Source organism: Puma concolor, chromosome D1 (genome assembly GCF_028749965.1).
Source record: "Puma concolor isolate L17-30 chromosome D1, mPumCon1.1.hap2, whole genome shotgun sequence".
NCBI lineage: Eukaryota > Metazoa > Chordata > Mammalia > Carnivora > Felidae > Puma > Puma concolor.
Genome location: NC_141676.1, coordinates 75,726,254 through 75,745,582, shown reverse-complemented (window position 1 = coordinate 75,745,582; position 19,329 = coordinate 75,726,254). Strand labels below are relative to the sequence as shown.

Sequence of the window (19,329 nt, the reverse complement as noted above, 5' to 3'; positions counted from 1 at the left end):
CTCTCTTCCCCTCCTCCCTCGTCAAATTCCTACCTATTCTGTGAAGGGTCTCCTCTCCGCAGCTTCCTTAATTTCCCAGTTATTCTTTTCTGTGTGCTCCCTTAATATTATTTTTACATTATCATTAGTTTTACTTATGGCCTCTCTCCTACTAGATTAATGTATCTTTTACGCAGAGGGACTGTGTCTTATTATTTCTGTAGTTCAATGCTGAGTCCCGGGCCCCACATCAGAGAGTAATGAACACTGAACTGCAGAAGTGACCAGGGGATCAAAGCGAGAGTATTACTAACACAACAAATGTAGGTGATAAGCACTCTACACATCCATGGCCACTACAAGTATATGTGTTAAAGAATGAAGGACCCCAAAAGGGTGCAACACAGAGGAGTCAGGAATCTTTACTATCAAAAATGTACATAAAACATCAATATATAAAAACTATATAAAAACATTCATATATAAAAAACTATTGCTAACTGGATGCTTGCATTTGTGAATAAAATTGGTAACTACCCAATTTGTCAAGAATGAGAACTGACTGAATAAGTTATAGGACACTCAAATCATAGAATACTGTATACGTTGCCATATAAAAGTATAAAAGAGAACATAGAGACAGAAATATGTTTGTGAGCCAGTGAAAAAAGCAGGTTACAAAACAATATCTAGTTTATGAGTCCATTTTTGGAAAGAAAAATGGTGGAAGGGACTTCATCGAAATAGCAACAGTGGTTAGAATTGACTCGTTTCTCCTTTTGTCTGTCTTTCTAGATTTTCTACAGTGGACACAGATCATGTTTCTAGTAAGTAAACGAACTATTACAAACATCATGTAATGGAAAATTTATCACCAATTTTGGAGAGCAGTCAAATTTCTGAGTTATTTTCCAGGCCAGTTTAATTCTCAACATACATACCATTTGAAATAATTGTAGAAAATGATACTTATGTATTATATTAGCATTCTTTTTCTGGATATTTCCATTCCTTATTTTGTGTGTGTGTGTGTGTACTCAGAAAGACACTGACTTTACATAGAAAATATTTTTTGGGGGGTGCCTGGGTGGCTCAGTCAGTAAGTGTCTGACTTCAGCTCAGGTCATGATCTCACGGTTCGTGGGTTCGAGCCCCACACTGGGCTCTGTGCTGACAGCTCGGTGCCTGAAGCCTGCTTCAGATTCTGTCTCCCTCTCTCTCTGCCCTTTCCCCACTCGTGCTCTGTCTCTTTCTCTCTCTCAAAAATAAACATTAAAAAAATTTAAAAAAAAAATTTTTTTGTCAAGGTCTCATTATAAAGGTATTTCAAGTGATACATCGTTTTGAGCTATTTGATATCCTTAAATTAAGCTGTAGAAGAAAATGGTTAGCATCATGTCATTGTCTGTGGGAGGCAAGTAAAATCCCATTATAGCTAAAGAGCTCAAACTGACCACTTTTTTCTATCTTTAAAATAGGCCTTCAGATGATGTAAAATAAAAGAAAGTTGCCATTAGGAGGTCCATGGAATTGCAATTACTTTTCAAATTAGACTTTAAATAGACTCTCTGATTATTTCTGTTTTAAGTGCCTCTTACAAGTTTTTCATTGGGTGATGACTAACCCTGGCACATTCCCCTGGGCAAAATACCAACTCTGGGGTCAGGAATCCCGGGGCCTTTTGAACAGTTAAAAAGGAGACAAGGCAGCCCCAGTCACAGAGTCAGGGAGATCCTGGCAATACCATAGACTTCCTGGGGACTCACCAGTTGGGCTGGCACCAGCTCTGCTGGGTAGCACTGGCAACATGATTGTGAGGTTCTAAGACATAGAAGAAAGCAGGGCCCCCTGTTGGACATAGCCAGAGCAGAGTATTAAACCAACAGGGGCCCTTCTAAGCGAGGGGCCTGTATACCTGCAAAGGCTGTCCTTCCGTAGAGTTGGCCCCGCTGGTGGGTGATACCATCTTTCGCGATACCTCAAAGACTTCAGCTCGTCTGGACATAAGCTCTCCCATCTATGGCTTGGCACTTTGCTAAGCCCGGAAGAGTCAAGTGTAAGTAAATGAATTCATCAAAGTATTTAAAGCTCCGTCTTTATTGGTGTATAGAACTTCTATACTGGACTACCCAGCAATAATACTAAATATGTCTCCTAAGTGGGTCACTATGTATGCCATTGGATCAGTCATTAATCTATCCAATAAATCACCTCCATCCAATAAATCTTCACAGGATTTCCACCTCTTGGCAGGCACTGAGGATGCACAGAATCACAGCCCCTCAATATCTCCCATGTCTCAGGAGACAAGCATATATATAGTGGATTATTGGTGAGGGGTGGCCAAGGGACATTTCCCAGGGAAGAAAACAATTGAATTGAGTCATGAAGGAAAAACAGGAGTTGTCAGGAGTACCAAAGTGGAAAAGTGACAAAAAGAAAGGGTATTTCGGGTGACATGAACACATGTGAAGTTAAGAATGATGAAACCGGGTGCTCAGGGAAGGGTAAGGGGTTCAGTGTTGCTAAATTATAAGCGTAGAATGGCAGGAGCTAAAGCTGTCTATTTTCAGAACCACTAGCAAATTACCAAAGCTGTTATAAACAATTATAGCCAGAGTAAATGAAAAGCATAAGTTGATGGATGAATTAGCAGAGAGAGAGAGAGAGAGAGAGAGAGAGAGAGAGAGAGAGAGAGAGAGAAGGAAGACTGGAGGAGGGGGACGAAGAGGGTGTCCGAGCGGGAAGCACTCTGTGATATGTGAGAAGTTATTTAGAGAGCTCCCCACAGGTCATGGACAACAAAATTGTGCCCATCAAGGAGGCTTCACAAGGTTAAATGAGAGTGAGTATCCTGTGACAAAGCTGATGAGCACATTCAACATAGAGGCAGGGAGCCAAAGCTGGGGGTCCTTGGAGTCTGCACAAAATTCCCAGGGGTAGGTGGAAATTCCCCTCGAGACAAGCGCTCCTGTAATCCTGTCCTCTGCGTTGCTGCATGTTGGATCAGGACTGATCCACGGAGGAGCACAGAGGCCTGTTAACCACCCTCGTGGCATCCAGGAACGAAGCAGTGTGTGAATGGGTCACTGCCATCAACAGTTAGAAATCAGAATTCCCTGCTCATGGGTGGTGGTGCTAAAACTCTTCACTGAGACATCCCTTCCTGGAAGGAACTCGCTATTTCATTTGTTTGGACCCCCTGCTTGGAAGAAATTGGATTTTAAAAGGCATAATAACGATAATAACTTCTGTGTATCAAACGCAGACACTTCTAAACCAGGCAAGGCATCACAGTCAAAAAGAGGAAAAGAATGTATGTCGAGCCCTATCCCAGACTTTCTGAATCAGATTTTGGAGACGGAGCCTTCACCTGTTTGTGTTTATTTTTGTCTGTTTATTTTTAAAAGCTCCCATAGGGATTCTGATGCACAGCCAGGGCTGATAACCAGCTTGTCTGATTTTTGTGCGTTATTTTTCCTCTGCTGTTGGATCCTGGAATTTGTGAGGGGATAGTTTGTACTGCTCTAATCAACTGAAGGGGTTCTAATTTCTTAGGCATAGAGGATTATTTCATGTTCCCAAATTAAGCCCTGTGTGACAGAAGGCATTTACGTTCTGTCCAATGGGCCTGGAGAAAGGAATTTTTAGCCTCTGAGGCTTCCTACATGAGGGAGCCCAGCTCTGAGGATAAAAGTCCCTGGCAGAAGGAACCCATTTATGCACAAGACATGATGTCAAGGAGTTAACATGGAATGTCTAACTTCGTTCTCCCAACCACTCGACAGCTCAGCAGACATGTATGGAACATGTACTGGGTGCCTGGTGCCATGCCAGTGTTGGTGACACAGAGATGAACAGATTGGTGTCCCAGCCCTCCAGAAGCTCATGGTCTAATGGGAAAACAAGGAATTAATATCTCCATTTTTATAGGCAGGAAGTGGAATTGAAAAGGGCTGGGGAACTTATTTAAGGTTAGACAGTTAGTAAAGGCTAGACTAGAGGTATTTGATCTGGTCTCCCCCCCCAAACCACTGCATGCTGTTGCTTCCCAAAGTGACAGGCAAATGTGACAAGGAGGTGATGGGGTGCCACAGTCCACCATTTAGCCACGTGTACTGCGAGCACTGCAGAAAGCGTCCTGGTGCAGGTGGCAAGTCAAGAATTCAGGGGTTTATGGGGCCACGGAAACCTTTGCTCAGGACCACCTGACAGATGGCTGGAGGGGAGCAAGCTAGCTCTCTGAACCTCAGTTTCTCCATCTGCAGGCAAGAATACCACTTGCTCTTGTGCCACAGCAAGATTACTTGTGTAAATGTTTGGGGTTCTCTTAAGATTGTATTTTTTGATATTCACAACAGACAAAGGGTTTCAGCCACAACATGCTCCGGAAATGGCCCATGTCTCAGTCTTTCGGGGGATTATTTAATTTTTATGAACATTTTAACAGTTCCTCAGCCGCCTTTAAAGATTTAATACTTTAGAGAATAACAGAGCTTTGGGGGAGAAAAAAAAACCACATTAAGTCGCTGACCTATGCAGCTTAGAGGCAAGAGGCTCCAAGGCATTAGGAAAGAGAAGACTATATGGTACCTAAGAGCAGGCCGGCTGAATCAGAATCAAATCCTTCTTGAAACACCTTCTGGTGGAAATTATTAGAATACAGAAAAGAGCCTTGGACTGAGATATCAGGGTCCCTTCCTTTTAGATCCCGCTCTGCCACTCACAAAGTCGTCTTGGGTACATCTCGTTGTCTATGGGCCTCCGTTTCCTTCTTGGGAAAAGAAAGGTTTTGACTGGATTTTTTTCAGGGACTTGCCAGTGTAACATCCGAACATCTACTAGGACTGTGATGCACCAACAAAGTGGGCCTGCTGCCCCAGGGAGAATTCAGGAAACCACAAGAGCAGCAACAAGGAGCGGCTGACGCTGTTGAATCAGCACTCACTCCACCACATCAAAGCAGCGTGTTCCCAATTCGGCTGAACTATTTCTCCTTCAGGGAGGGCCCTGTTTTGATTGCCACTGACCTGCATGACAGCCCTTCTTCCTCACACAGTGGAGTCTGTGGGTGGATAATGGCTATGGCATGAGATTCTTAAGGATACATGGACAGAATTCAGAACGCCCATAAACCTGCATGAATGTGCTAGTTCTCTACAGCTGCATGGGAAATTACTCCAGAACGTAGCATGAAACAACAAATATGTAGTACTTCATGGTTTCTGTGGGGGTGGGAATCCAGGCATGGCTTAGCTGGTCGGCTGTGGCCCAAGGTGTCCTGTTGAGCAGGGCTGCAGTTTCATTTGACGGCTCAAACGGAGGTGGGGGTCCACTTTCAAGCACACTCATGTAGCTGCTAATAGGACTCAGTCCCTCACCATGTGGGCCTCTCACAGGCCTGCCTCACAATATCATAGCTCTCCTCCCCAGGGTATTGAGCACTAAATTGTGTCCAGCCCCAGATTCACATGTTGAAGCCCTAACACTGATGCGACTATTTGGAGATGGGGCTTTTAGGAGATATTAAGTTAAATGAGATCATAGGGATGGGGTCCTAATCTAGCAAGACTCATAGCCTATAAGAAGAGGAAGACAGAGAGAACTCTTTCTCTCTCTGCTGTACACACCAAGGAAAGGCCATGTGAGCCGGCAGTGAGATCCTTATAGATTGGTATGATTGACACTCCCATAGAGTTTGTCCCATGAAGATGCAGGAAACTGCTAACCCAGAGCTCTTGACATGCTTCTCTGTCATAGTGCCAGCACCTAATCCACAGCACTTTGCTGAGAGTTTATCTCCTGTCTTCACTTTTTTTCCCAAGGCCCTTTTCATGGCTTTCAGTAAGTGGCACACATACACAAGCCTAGGATGAGTCAAAGGAGATAACAAACAACTGGATAGACTCATTTAATGTGGTTTGGTCAGAAAGATCTCTGTTTAACAACCCTCAGGGGTTATTTTAATGAACATGACTCTCAGATAAATAATCTCCTGCTCCTACATAAGGAGCTACCCTCTCAGAACAAACAATGCTCCACAATACTAGGCCAGCCATTTATTTCCTCTGACAAGATCGGTGCTTTGGAAAAGCAAGTTCACTGCAGGTCCTGCTCCATGAGAGGACAGCAGGGGTCATGATACCAACTCCCTCATTAAATACTCAGAAAATGAATCCTGACCATGGACAGCAAGTTTACATTATTACAGTGAATGACAGTGCAAAATTAAGAATGTTGAGGGCTGTGCAAATACAAACATTTGGGTGGAAATGGGAAAGTTCTGCCACAAGATAACTCTTCTCTGTCTCTTTCCTGTTCTCGATTAATGTGAGGACCTAACTATTCACTTGAAAGCAGAAGGCATCATTTTGGAAGAGTCTTAGAGAGAATCTCTGTATTTTCTATTAACGTAATTCATTCTACCAGTTGTGTCCATTCATTAATGTCACGCAATACCTACAGAGCGCTCCATGTGTGAGGCATTCTTCCTCATTTCTTGGTGACTTCCTCTCACATTTCCTCTAGCCCTTGAAGAAAACTCCCTGCACATTTTAATTATTATGTGTCACGGTGTGGACGTCTTGGGGTTCATCTTGTTTGGGGTTCTCTGTGCATCCTGGACCTGAATATCTGCTTCCTTCCCCAGGTTAAAGAAGTTTTTAGCCATGATTTCTTCTAATAAGTTTTCTACCCCTTTCTCTGTCTCTTCTCCTTCTTTGTCTGCTATAATGCAAATGTTAGCATGCTTGGTGATGTGCAAGAGGTCCCTTAAACTATCCTCATTTTTTAAAATTCTTTTTTCTTTTTGGCTGTTCAGCTTGGGTGCTTTCCATTATCCGGTCTTATAGATCACTGATCGATTCCTCTACATCATCTAATCTGCTCTTGATTCCCTCTAGAGTATTTTTCATTTCAGTTATTGTATTCTTCAACTCTGATTGGTTCTTTTTTATATCATCTATCTCTTCGTTTAAGTTCCAACCTCTGTTCATCCACTCTTCAGTCCAGTGAGGATCTTTATGACCATTACTTTGGATCCTTTATAAGGTAGATTGCTTACCTCTGTTTCTTTTACTCTGTTTCTGAGGTTTGGTTCTATTCTTTCATTTGGAACATATTCCCATGCTTTCTCATTCTGTCTGGCTCTGTGTTTGTTTTTATGTATTAGGCAGATCAGTTGTGTCTCCCAGACTCAAGGGAGTGGCCTTATGTAGAGGGTCCTGTAGGGCCCAGAAGCTCAATCCCCACTGGTGTCCAGACCAGGCACTCCAGGGCTGTCTCCTGTGTGGGCTGTGTGGCTGGGTCACAACTGTTGTGGGTGCACCGCTGTGGCTGGCTGAGAGGCTCAGCTGAGGCTTTTGCTGGTGTGCCGGTGGGCAGGGCTCCTTCCCCCAACCCTCTCCCTGCACCCCCCTGTTCCATGGGAGTCACTTTGGGCAGGTATTAGACATGGTTTTGCTCCTTCTTTTTATTTTTTAATGTTTATTTGTTTTTGAGAGAGAGAGAAAGACAGAGTGCAAGAGGGGAAGAGGGGGCAGAGAGAGGGAGACACCGAATCTGAAGTGGGCTCCAGGCTCCGAGCTGTTAGCACAGAGCTCGACATGAGGCTCGAACCCATGGAGTGCAAGATCATGACCTGAGCCAAAGTCGGACGCCCAACTGACTGAGCCACCCAGGTGTCCTTGCTCTTTCTTTTAAAGTCCCTAAGCCACCACTCTAATTTTGGCCCTTGTACTCTTTTACAGTACTCTCCTAGGACCTTTCCTCACCCTCGTTTTGGAGGCTTCTATCAGATTAGCATTTCCCAAACCCAGAACTGATCATTTCTTTTCTCACAAGTGCTCTGTGGCTGTTTTCTACTTATTGGTTTAAGCACATAATCTCTGGATTTTGTGAACCACCACAGTCAGGCCCAGACTACTTTTCTCATCTCATTTGCTTCTCTCCATCCTGGATGACACGATGTTCTCCCAATCATTGAGTTGGGGCCACACATTCCCAGCTTTACAACTTTATCCTCATGGTTCCTGTCTCCCTGAATACCTTCCTACCTCTGCCTGTTGAAATCCTATTTATTCCGGGAGCTCCGCCTTTTGTGAAAAGTATGTGTGCTACTGATTCAAGCTCTTCACTGCTGCACATGACCTGAGGCCTGTCACTGCACAGTCCTCATCTTGGAGAATCTTGCAGTCCCTTCTTGTGCCTTCTACCTAGCCACTCACTAAATTTCTGTTAAATTGAATGGAAAAAAATTGTAATGTGTGCTATGAGCCCCAAGCTTCTCTGAAACCCCTGAAAGAAGTTCCATACCTTGCAGGAAATCTTTTATAGGAGAGGAGAAAGTGAGTTGCTTATTAGAACGTTTCTTTGCCTTGTGTCCCTGGTCCATAAGAGGAAAAATATGTCCTTTTGCATCTCAGATATCTCAAAATTGGCCTCTCAATAAATCATGGGCTACAGCATATTTTGCAGAGCGTGTTTACATTTTATTTTCATATAACTTTGCCTAAAATGGTCACAGACTTCAGCTCTGATCTTCATCTCTGCATATTTCCTTTGCTAGCTTAGAAGACCCTCAAAATTAGGAAGCCGGACACAAATCCTACCTATGAGAGGTAGACTAACTAGGAAGATATTAACCCCGAAGTGTAACAACAAAAGGTCCCCTGATCTTTACTGAAAGGATTACATTTTTTATACATGTTAGGTCATAAAATCATGTCACTAGTTTATGGAATTGAGGACATTTCCATTTTACAGGAAGACTAAGACTTTAATGCTAAAATCTAGACAGTTGCCATGCTATTTCGTAGAGCTCATAAACTGGGTGTTGAAATTATCTTGTCCTCCTCTGTTTTGATTTTATTCCTAACTTAGGCAGTTACTCTAACAGTGTTGGTTTTATTATGAATAACGAATTCAGCATAGCAAAGAGGTGTTTGGCTAAAAGCAATAGTAGTTTTTAAAATTAGAAAACCAGGATATGAAAGTTCAGTGAGTCCTTATAAGAGCTTTGAATTCATGAAGTTATGGAATCAGATTTCAGATGAATATATCCTGGTTGTTTCTCTGTATTTTATAGTGACTTTGTTTATACTGTAGCAAAATGGTGGTGAAGTAATTTATAAATTCAGGTAAAGAAATATGCTTAACAAAAGAAGTTTCATGAATGAAATAACGCTGCTGTCTACACAAATGGAGCCAACGATCTTCACTAGGATCAAAAACCAATGCGGGTGAATCTCCAAGGGAAAGGACAAGTGGGATGGATCTCGAGGGGATGCTTAGTGAAAAAAGTCAGTCTCAAAGAATTATACACCACATAGTTCCTTTCAAATAATGTTTTTTGAAATAATCAAATTATAGATATGGGGATTAGTGGTTGCCAGGGGTTAGAGACTGGGAAGGAAGTGTCAGGAGGAGGATGGTGTGGTTATGATGGGGCAGCAGGAGGGAGCTCTGTAATGGCGGTTACATGAAGCTGCACAGGTGAGAAAATTGTAGAGAACTACACACACGCACGCACGCACGCACATGTGACACACGCCAAATCTGACAGTGTACTACAGCTAACACAAGATGTCGTCACTGGGGGAAAGTGTCGAGTGAAAGGTGCATGTGATCTTCTACGCATTTTTTTGTGGCTACCTGGGAATCTATTATCAGTTCCAAAAAATTCTTTTTTAAAAACTCAACTATTTTCTTGTCACAAAGGGGTTCATGAGGTCAGGCAGTAACATAAATAAGCAAAGTGGCTGGGAACAGGGAGCGTGAGCTCTGGCTGTTCTCATAAAGGCAGCTGCTATGTCTTCAGCTCCTACCATGGTGGGGCTGTGTGTCTGGATTTGCTGTTTTCTGAGGGCTGCTTCTGTTTTTATAAAATACCCACAACTGAAAATTCAAAAAGAAAATCTCCTGAATTTTATTGACAATGAACTCTACCTTTTTGGAACACTATATAATGGGCCAAACTAAAGATATGAGGGCCAGATGCAGTCTAATGACATGCAAACTCAGCTTCAGGCCAGGTGAGCTGGGCTGAGGTGAACTGCCCACGTGATGACCTGGCAATCTCAATATGCATTTCACGCTCCTCTGTGGTCCCTTCTGAAAGACTGAGAGCTGGGTCCCCTTGAGGAAGTAAGTTTTCTGAGCAGGCAACTAAGGAAGATGGTGTAAGCTATTTCAGTGACACCCAGGGACTCTGGAGGATGTTGCTTTGATGTCAGCTCCGACTGACGCCTCTGCTGTTGGCATCCCCCTGCAAGCTCTGGCCAGGACCCTCGCAGCCACTTCCTCACCCTGTGCCCCGGACACGGTCGGGTGCTTCGTCTGCATTTTTACAAGTGTTCGTTTGTTCTTGCCAGCTATCTCAGTTCCTTTATTTTTTCACGCTAAGTGCGGAGCACCTGGGTGGCTTGGTTGGTCGAACGTCCAACTCTTGATTTTGGTTCAGGTCATGATTCCAGGGCTGTGGGATTGAGCCCCATGTTGGGCTCCATGCTGGGCGTGGAGCCTGCTTAAGATATTCTCTCTCTCTCTTTCTCTGCCCCTCCCCCACTCTCATGTGCATGCTCTCTTGCTCACTCTTTCGGAACAATAATAATAATTAAGAAAAGCTAAATGAGTTGTACAGAAACTGAGAAAAGGAGCCAGGATCTGGTATCTTACACTAGAGCTTTCCTGAGGCGGATGCAATGGTCTGGTGAATACACTTTATATGCACCGCACTCACAGCCTCTGTGTCTACCTCTGTGTCTGCTTGAAGCTCTGAATGTAAGCCTTTGGAGAATTAGTGCAAATGAGCAGAGGCAGGTGCTGACGGGGTCATTATTCTGGTTTGGGGCCTTTAAAGGCATTCTCATCTCTGCCATCTAAAGGCCCAGATTCTAGTCACCTTTCTTCCCCAACTCCCAACACGAACAGCTGACTCAGAAGAAGTGAAAAGAAGGATGGAACTAACTGCATGTTCTTCACCACGGCCACATCTGTGAGCCAGTAACATCCCTCCACTGTCCTCAACATCATGAGCGCCAAGCAGCCTCTTTCTGTCTTCAATCTCTGGTAGCTAGAGCATACCCAATTCCTTCAGGAAGGAAGGGAGTAGAAAAATTTCATTTTTTTAAAATCAGGATTTTAATTTAAGTCAAAAAATTAAATCATGAAATTTCATCTATGGCTCGGGGCACCTGGGTAGCTCCAACTCTTGATCTCAGCTCAGGTCATGATCTTGTGGTTCCTGAGACCGAGCCCCCTGCTAAGCTCTGCACTGACATCACAGAGCCTGCTTAGGATTCTCTCTCTTCCTCTCTACCTGCCCCTCCCCACTCTTGAAATAAATAAATAAACATGAAAAAAAATTTTTTTTAAGTTTCACCCTATGGCTCCATTACACATTCTCTAATTTAAATAATTGAAAGATTTATTTGCATGATTTCTGCTCTCCCCTCCAAAAGCCTGCTAATAAGAGTCCAGAGGATGTTTTCCAATGCTGCTTTAAAAAAGCATATTTGTATAAGACAGCAGTGGACCAAGCTCAGGGGCATACTTGAACCTGGGGATTCCTGGGCCTTGTTTTGGAAAAACCTTGAAATACAATTACAAAGAAAAAAAAAAAGGACATTCGTAGGTATTACGTAATTACAAATCAATAAATGAGTCTTTTCCTGTTTACCGTTTTTTACCAAGCTTCACATAATATGCAGACTTTTAAAGGGTTGGTGCTCAGCGTGGAAAATTATGCTAATGAGGTAAGAGCAATAATTTAAAGTAGCCACTAATTTCTCGAAGGGGAAATATGCAGAGACCCTGGGCTCTACGTTTGTTTTCGACTAATTATCATGTATTTACTTTTCCATTAGTCCAATAATTTTTCTTTCAATTCAGAATTAAGCAATAAGACACTGAATTATATAAAGGCCTGTTTAGCATAGCAGACACACCCCATCATTCCCTAGTCCTCTGATTTACAGCTCTTAAAATGCACAACCAAGAGGCTGTCTATATGCCCTTTTGTATGTACATCCCATCACACAGTCACCTCAATAACTTATGCATTCTTGAAAGGACTACCTAGCAATTAACTCCAGGCTTTTCTAACTCACCATCTCATTATGCAAAGTGGATCTGAACACAAACTTTATCAGCAGCAACTTTTAGTTCGCATTCTGTCTTATTTCCACCACCCTCACTCTGCCTAGTAACGTCAGTGTATGTGTGACCAAAAGGCTATGGAAAATGGCAGTTAAAAAAAATTCACATTGGACTGGCAGCACATTTAGTAATTGTTCTTTGCACTGTGGGGCACTACCATAAATCGAGATTGTCATATTTCAGCTGAAGCATGTGATGCAATTCTTTATAGAAATGGAAATGAATTCTCCCTGCCACACAACACACCATTTTAACTATGTTCAGGAGGAATGGGCAAGTAAGCAAGCTATTATTTTTACTCTAAAGGTTAAAAAAGAACAAACAAGCTCAAAACTCTTTGTTAGAAGGCAAGGAAATTCAGAGTATAGCTTTTTGAAACCCTAGAAAGAGGAGGGGCGGGGGGGGGGCACCCTGTAGTGTTCTCTCATACATGTAAAGCATATCAGTGGAAAAGCTGACACGTGGTCATTGGTTTAACACATGTGTTCTCATGGTAAGGAACCAAGGTGGGCTGGTAAAACCAAAGGAGAGGTAACCACTGAAGATATGTCAAGAGCATGAACAAGGAGGCATCGCATCAGTGCAACTGACTTACCAACATCAGGATCCACGGCTTGAACTCTGGTCAAGAGAGCCTTGGTGGCCGTGTTCTCATAGACACAGGCATTGTAGTGCTCGGAAGAAAACACAGGGGGGTTATCGTTCACGTCCTCCAGGATCAGGTGGATGTCAGATTGGCAGAACCTGCCACCACCGTCAGTGGCCCTGGCAATCAGGTTGTACACGGGGACCGTTTCCCGGTCCAAAAGAGCCAATGTTTTTAATTCACCTGTGAAAATAAAAGGCCTCACATTTCAAAAACCACTTTTCTTTGAAGAGCAGAGAATCACGTATATAAAGAATCCCCAATACGGGAAGGACCAATGACATTTGGCTCAAGTGCTTCCTACTTTGAAAAACAGCAAATCCAATTTTAAGCATCAGGGAAAAATCTACGGAATTTCTGGATACAACAACAAATCAACTGCATGGCCTTCAAATTAATTAATCCCACTGTGAAACTCCTGGTATCAGGATTTCCCTCCTTTGGCTACCTGGAGAGCTCCGTAGCTCTTTAAACCTCTCAAGACCTGCTCTGGACATCAGCTATGTGTGTCTCTGGATTTCTGCTATATCTCCAGAAAAAGCATAGAGAATTGACAACAGTATCCTTAGTTCTCTGGTAGTCAGTCATGTCAATAATCCACAGACCCAGAAAGAGCAGTCTTCTCTGCTTCCAGAGCTGCTTCCAACATTGTTTCACCCCATCTTTTAAAGGAAAACAATCAAAACAGAGGCTGACTTTAGCAAAAAAAGGTCTGGAAGGAATCCTATTGTGCCATTGTAAACCCGACTTGCTGGACTGTGGAAGGGCCTATGGTTGCTTGGGGAGGGTTCCAGTGGGGGAATATTTGAGGGGTTTGGATCAGCAGGAATTTAGCAAGGTCAGGAGCTAAGATATATCTTTATTTTAACCACTGGAACAGTGCTAGGTATCAGCCGCTGTGGAGAGTTAGTTGTTTAAATTTCAATAGACAATGGCAACAAGCACAGTGACAGACCTGAATAAATGCTATTTGCTGAAAAGCATGACTCATGAAATACTATTATTCTTAAATAAAATTAGTAGACATTATTCAGACCAAGCCATCTATACTTATAAAGCCTTTCCTTCTATGGCTTCCTTGCTGTAAGCCAGTTCTCAAATACAGCTTGGACTATTTGCTTCTCCTTCTCAGAAACTTCCAGTGGTTTTTCAGTTCGGCATTCAAGACCTTCCATGATCAGCCTAAAGTTCTTTCTCCCACTGCTTTTCTCGTAGGCCATCCTATAGTTTTTCTCACCAGTGACAGTGTTGTACATGCCCTTCCTTGAATGTGCCATGCTCTCTGCTCATGTTGACCCCAGGGCCTGAAGTGTCCTGCTTCAGCTACTAGAATCCTGCCTTGGTTCAATTACCGGCTCTTCCCCTTCATCAGAATATTAGCTACTTTTTCCTCTGTGCTCAGATATTACTCCCCTGATATCCTTCCTGGGCACTTATTTCATTCTGCCTTTTATTATTATTTAAAAAAAATTTTTCCCCCTACTGGGTTCAATATCCCTCAGGCATGACTTGTTTTACTCCTCTTGCAGCCCACCGCTAATATCCCATAATATCTTTTATGTCTACTAGTTACTCAATGAACGTTAGCTACTGAATAAGTAATTGCTAGACCTATATCGCCAAGTCGTATATTTCTGTGGAGCCAAGTGCTTCCTAGTAGGACGCAGCTGACACGGGAGAGGAGCAGGGAGGAGCCATTATCTTTGGAGACTCAATAGTTAGTCATTATTCATTAGGACCAACACAACACTGGAAATATGCAACTTATTCAATCTTTACACTTCATTTACAAATTGCCATTGGATGAACCATCCGGTACACAACACTGAAATAATTTACCTCCATAAAAATGTCTTTTCCGTTAGCTCTGGCCTTCAATGTGGGCATCTGCCTTTGGCATACATAACCTTTGACCTTATAAATTTTGCCTGAATATATAAACTAATCTCAGGGCTCACAGCTTTGGAGAAACTAGGTGGGAATATTTAATAAAAACCAGAAAAGTGTGTTAATAAGCTTCAGGAAGGGACCCAAAAGGGACTTCAAGAGAGAAAAAAACTCTCCTTACTATGCATTGCTCTCTGGTTTGCAACTTGCATTTGTGATGTAACTCTATATTCTTTATAGGGCAGGTGCCTTAACTCACAGATATGAAAAACAGAAGAACCAAATAGACACATCTGATTACTTGATGCTAATGAATGTAGGTAAAGTCAGGGCAATCTTGTAGGCCAAAGAAAGTCTGTGCGCTCCAGGGCATCCATCATCAGACACCATGTGCAGCTAGTGTTTTTTAGAGTCCTAGATAGCAGGGCATCATATCGATGATCTTGTACGCTAACTACCCACTAGTGACGAGGCCATATGAGAGTTTAACTTCTCTCATGGATTAACAATGGCATTTACCCAAAAAAATAAATTTCACCTTACCACTTTCTGGATCTAGAAAAAATTCATTGTTTCCAGATCCGTAGAGTGAGTATCGTATATCTCCATTGGATCCAATATCGGCATCCTTGGCACGGACTTTCAGGATGATTTTATTTGATGGAATATCTTCAGGAAATAATGCTGTGTATGCAACCTGGCAAAGGTAAAGAAAGGTAATTGAATCATTGGTATTTGTGAGGCAATTGCCACATTTTGCATTACAAATGATTTCTTTAAAAATGCATTAATACTGGGGCGCCTGGGTGGCTCAGCCGGTTAAGCATCTGACTTCGGTTCAGGTCATGATCTCGCGGTTTGTGAGTTCAAGTCCTGCATCGGGCTCTGTGCTGACAGCTCAGAGCCTGGAGCCTGCTTTGGATTCTGTGTCTCCCTGTCTCTCTGCTCCTCCCCTGTTCACACTCTGTCTCTCTCTCAAAAATAAATAAACATTTAAAAAAATTTAAAAAATGCATTAATACAATTTGGGGCCCCTGAGTGGCTCAGTCAGTTAAGCATCTGACACTTGATTTTAGTTCAGGTCATGATCTAACAGTGGTGAAACTGAACCCACTGACCCATGTCAGGGTCTGTGCTGGGTATGGAGCCTGCTTAAGATTCTCTCTCTCCTTCTCCTTTTGCCCCTCCCCAGCTCTCTCTCTCTCTCTTAAAACAAAACAAAACAAAACAAAACAAAACAAAACAAAACAAAAACCTCATGATTTTCTTTTTGTGTTTTTTTTGGGTCGGGCAAAATTAGGTACCTGAAGTTGCTACCTATGCTTTGTTTTGTTTATAATGTTTCATCCTAAACTCTACCATCTACCCTCTTGCATCCAATCGGAGCTCACTAATTAAGGAGACAAGAGCAGAAAGTAACCTGGCCTTCAGGAGAATAATGAAATGGGCTTTGATTTAATTTTTGAGAAACAGAGTAAAAAGCAGCAATATATCTGATATACCCACAGATCTTACCTGATCACACACTGGGCTATTGTCATTCACATCACTGACAGTCACTTCTACCATGGCCTGTGTGACAAAAAGCCCATCGGTAGCAGTGATATTGAGGAAGTAAATGTCTTGTTCTTCTCTATCTAAAGGTCTTTTCACATAGACCTTCCACTCACTCTGCACCAGGCCCAGAGCAAACCTTCCTCGGGGGTTCCCTCCTGTAGAGAAAAAAGTGTTTTTTGAAGATGTGCAATGAAGAGCTTTGATCTACACCTCCAGTGGGAGGCCCGTGTGGGGTCATCCAGCTGCCCCTCCAACTGTATCGTTTACAAAACTGGAAAAAAATTGGCAGTTACTTCCTTTTGATGCTCCTGCAACAAAAGCAGATATTTATATGCTTGGCTTGTGGGGAATGTAAAACAGTAACTTTCCAAGAGAATAAAATGCACTTAGAGAAACTGGGGATGATCTCTTGTTTAGTCCCCCTGAAGGATAATCAAATTCAAACTGTGAACAATGAATCCTCTTCTCAGGATGATACAATTGTCTTTCCATTTGGTCTCGAGAGAGGATGTAGTACACTATAGCTCTTGTTACCGAGACAATTTCATTAGCTGTTGATTATGCAATCAAGGAGAGGCAGTCAGTTCTATTAAGGAATCTTTTAATGAAGGCTTCATCATACAGCTGCGCTCATCTTGCAAGGACCGGAGTTTGGGGAAGAAAAGTTGGCGTGACAGAGGAAGACCCATTAGTATTAAGTAGCCCTAAGAGGGGTCATTTCAGGAGCAGTTCAAAGATAAGCACTGCAATTAGGTCGAATTTATCAGAGTGAAGCTTGGGATAGCGGAAGGAAAGGAGAAGAGATGAGGGGGAACAGTTTTTATGAGGCCGAAGCATCGACAGTGGCCCGGCAATATTGCTTTCCCACATCATTAAATTACACGGAGACAAAAGCATCTTGGAGGAGACAGGAAGAGGAGGAGAGAAGAAAACTGCCTTGACCTTCTAGTCCTGAGGAGGGAAACACTGTCACTTTCAAACATGGAGGAAGACTGGACAAGAAAACTGGCAAGAAGCCCAGAATCCGGTTAGATCATCACTGTTTTGTTGGTTCGGGCATTCTATAAGTATCTGTTGCTCGCTCTGGGCCAGGCACTATTCCGGGCAGTGGGGCCACAGCCGCAGACAAAACTGGCAGAAACCCCTGCCCCCACAGGGGAGCTCAGGTCCCAGTGGGGACGACCGACAGTACACCCATCTCCTTATTTAAGGAGAGCATACTGCGTACTGGCTGCTGGTCTGTTGAAAAAGTGAATCTTTAAAAGAGTGGAGGGCAAAGACTGTGGTCCTGCCAGAGGGACTGAGGGGGAAGTAGGGGAATGTTAGTGCCGGACACGCACTTTCAAGGTATGGGGAGGGGTCAGTCCGGGGGCCTCAGCGGTGGGGGACAAGCCTGGGATAAATGGACCATATTGGGAACAGAAAGCACAGAAATTGTGAGGGCCACACATTCCCCAAGGACAGTGGTTTTCTGCCGGGAGTGGCTGTGTGCCACGCCCACACCAGGACATTTGTCAGTGTCGAGAGATATTTTTGAATGTCACGTTGAGGGTGGTGGTGGTGCTGCTGCTGCGATCTCCTGGGTGGAGGCCAGAGATGCCGCCTGTCATCCTACAATGCACAGCACGGCCACCTACAGCCAAGACGAGACTTCTCCAGCCCCAAATGTCAGTCGCGTTGAGGTGGAGAAACCTGTTTCTGCTGAGGCTCAGGGTCCTCCCTGGGATATCACTTTCCTCTGCCACTGGCTACGATTCAATTATGCTTCCGTTGAATATTATTTTAGCATGCACAAATTTCACCTCTCCATTAAATGCTTTCAGTGCGGGCCCACATCTTTTGTTAAATAAAATGATTAATGGTCCTTTGTTAATCTGCGGCAGCGCAGCCAAGTTGTGTTACATCAAGAGAAAAAGTTAAACCTAATTAAAATCAGTTGGTGGTTGGCACTGCTAATCGTAACAGTAGCTTTAAGCTACTCTGTTCTCATTACTTCGGTAAAGTTGATGGGATGGTCCCTTTAAATCATCCACTGACAATCCAGAGACAAAGTATAAATAATTAAAGCTGAAAATTGAGCAATTCTTCCCAATAGAAAAGTAGCCCTCAGAATGTCTAAGAAGCTTTTTGTCTGCAACTGAATGCAAATAAACTTAAGTGATGCTTTACTCAACTTTTCTTTCCTTACCACTATCGCTCATGTCTTTTCAGCAGAAATGTACATTTTAATGAAAACAAAAGGAAGGTATCAGATAAAGTATGAATGCATAAATAGTTTAAACAGAAAACACCATCAAGAAAACAGTTCTATAAAGAAAAAGGAGAGGAGTGATGGAGAAGAGTGGCAATCCCAGGCATTGACACATATGCTCTCCTGTGGATCTTATTCTGCAGTGATTAATTAACTTTCCCAGTAACGTACTTAAGCAGATTCTGTGTCCTGAGGGCATTCTAATTAATTCATTTTTCACTTTGAATAATGTAGTTTTTCTAAAGGGAAGCCACCTGACTACAAGTATTGATGGATTCTTTAAAATCTTTTGGCACTTTGCTTATGTTCTGCCTTTGAATGTCACAACATCAAAATATTAGCTTTAAAACCCTTAAATAGTTTTTAGGAAGACTGTTCTTATACCACCAACCTTCCCATTTTCAGTCTAAAGCCAGTCACCTCCCCATAAAGCTACCCCTGATCAGTGACACCGACATGAAATCCTCTGCCCCTCAGAGCAATGGTGACATTTTTTGTCCACTCTGGGTGACCTCATTTGTCTACCTTGGCGTTTCCACCGACTTGCTACTTACTATTTGGAAAGACAAAACAGAGATCTGAGAAAATGGAGTTCTCTGGAGAAACACTCTTTGATTTACGGAATCACGACTTAAGATTTTTAGCAAAAGGTCAAACCATGCCCTTTAATTTGTATAGGTGGGTACGTGTGCGTGCGTAGGAGTTTTCACTACCAGGAGGAACTTGTAAATGAAGTTTACTGGACCAATTTGACAATAAATCTCATATTAAAAAAAATAAATAAATGAAGCTTACTGGGATTTATTTTCCTTACCAATACAAAAAGTAGGAATTTAGTTAAAATACATTTCCC

General features: G+C 42.8%; 1 protein-coding gene across 4 annotated transcripts in view; it reads right to left on the bottom strand.

Annotated features, from left to right (window-relative positions):
• FAT3 (FAT atypical cadherin 3) overlaps positions 1–19,329 on the bottom strand; it is a 674,764-nt gene that overhangs the window by 73,688 nt on the left and 581,747 nt on the right. For all 4 annotated transcript variants that reach the window (XM_086678557.1, XM_086678555.1, XM_086678554.1 and 1 more), the window contains 3 exons: positions 16,184–16,380; positions 15,212–15,365; positions 12,731–12,964 (listed from right to left, as the gene is read on the bottom strand). In XM_086678557.1, the coding sequence (XP_086534683.1) occupies positions 12,731–12,964; positions 15,212–15,365; positions 16,184–16,380 (585 nt within the window). The remainder of the gene's footprint in view (positions 1–12,730; positions 12,965–15,211; positions 15,366–16,183; positions 16,381–19,329) is intronic.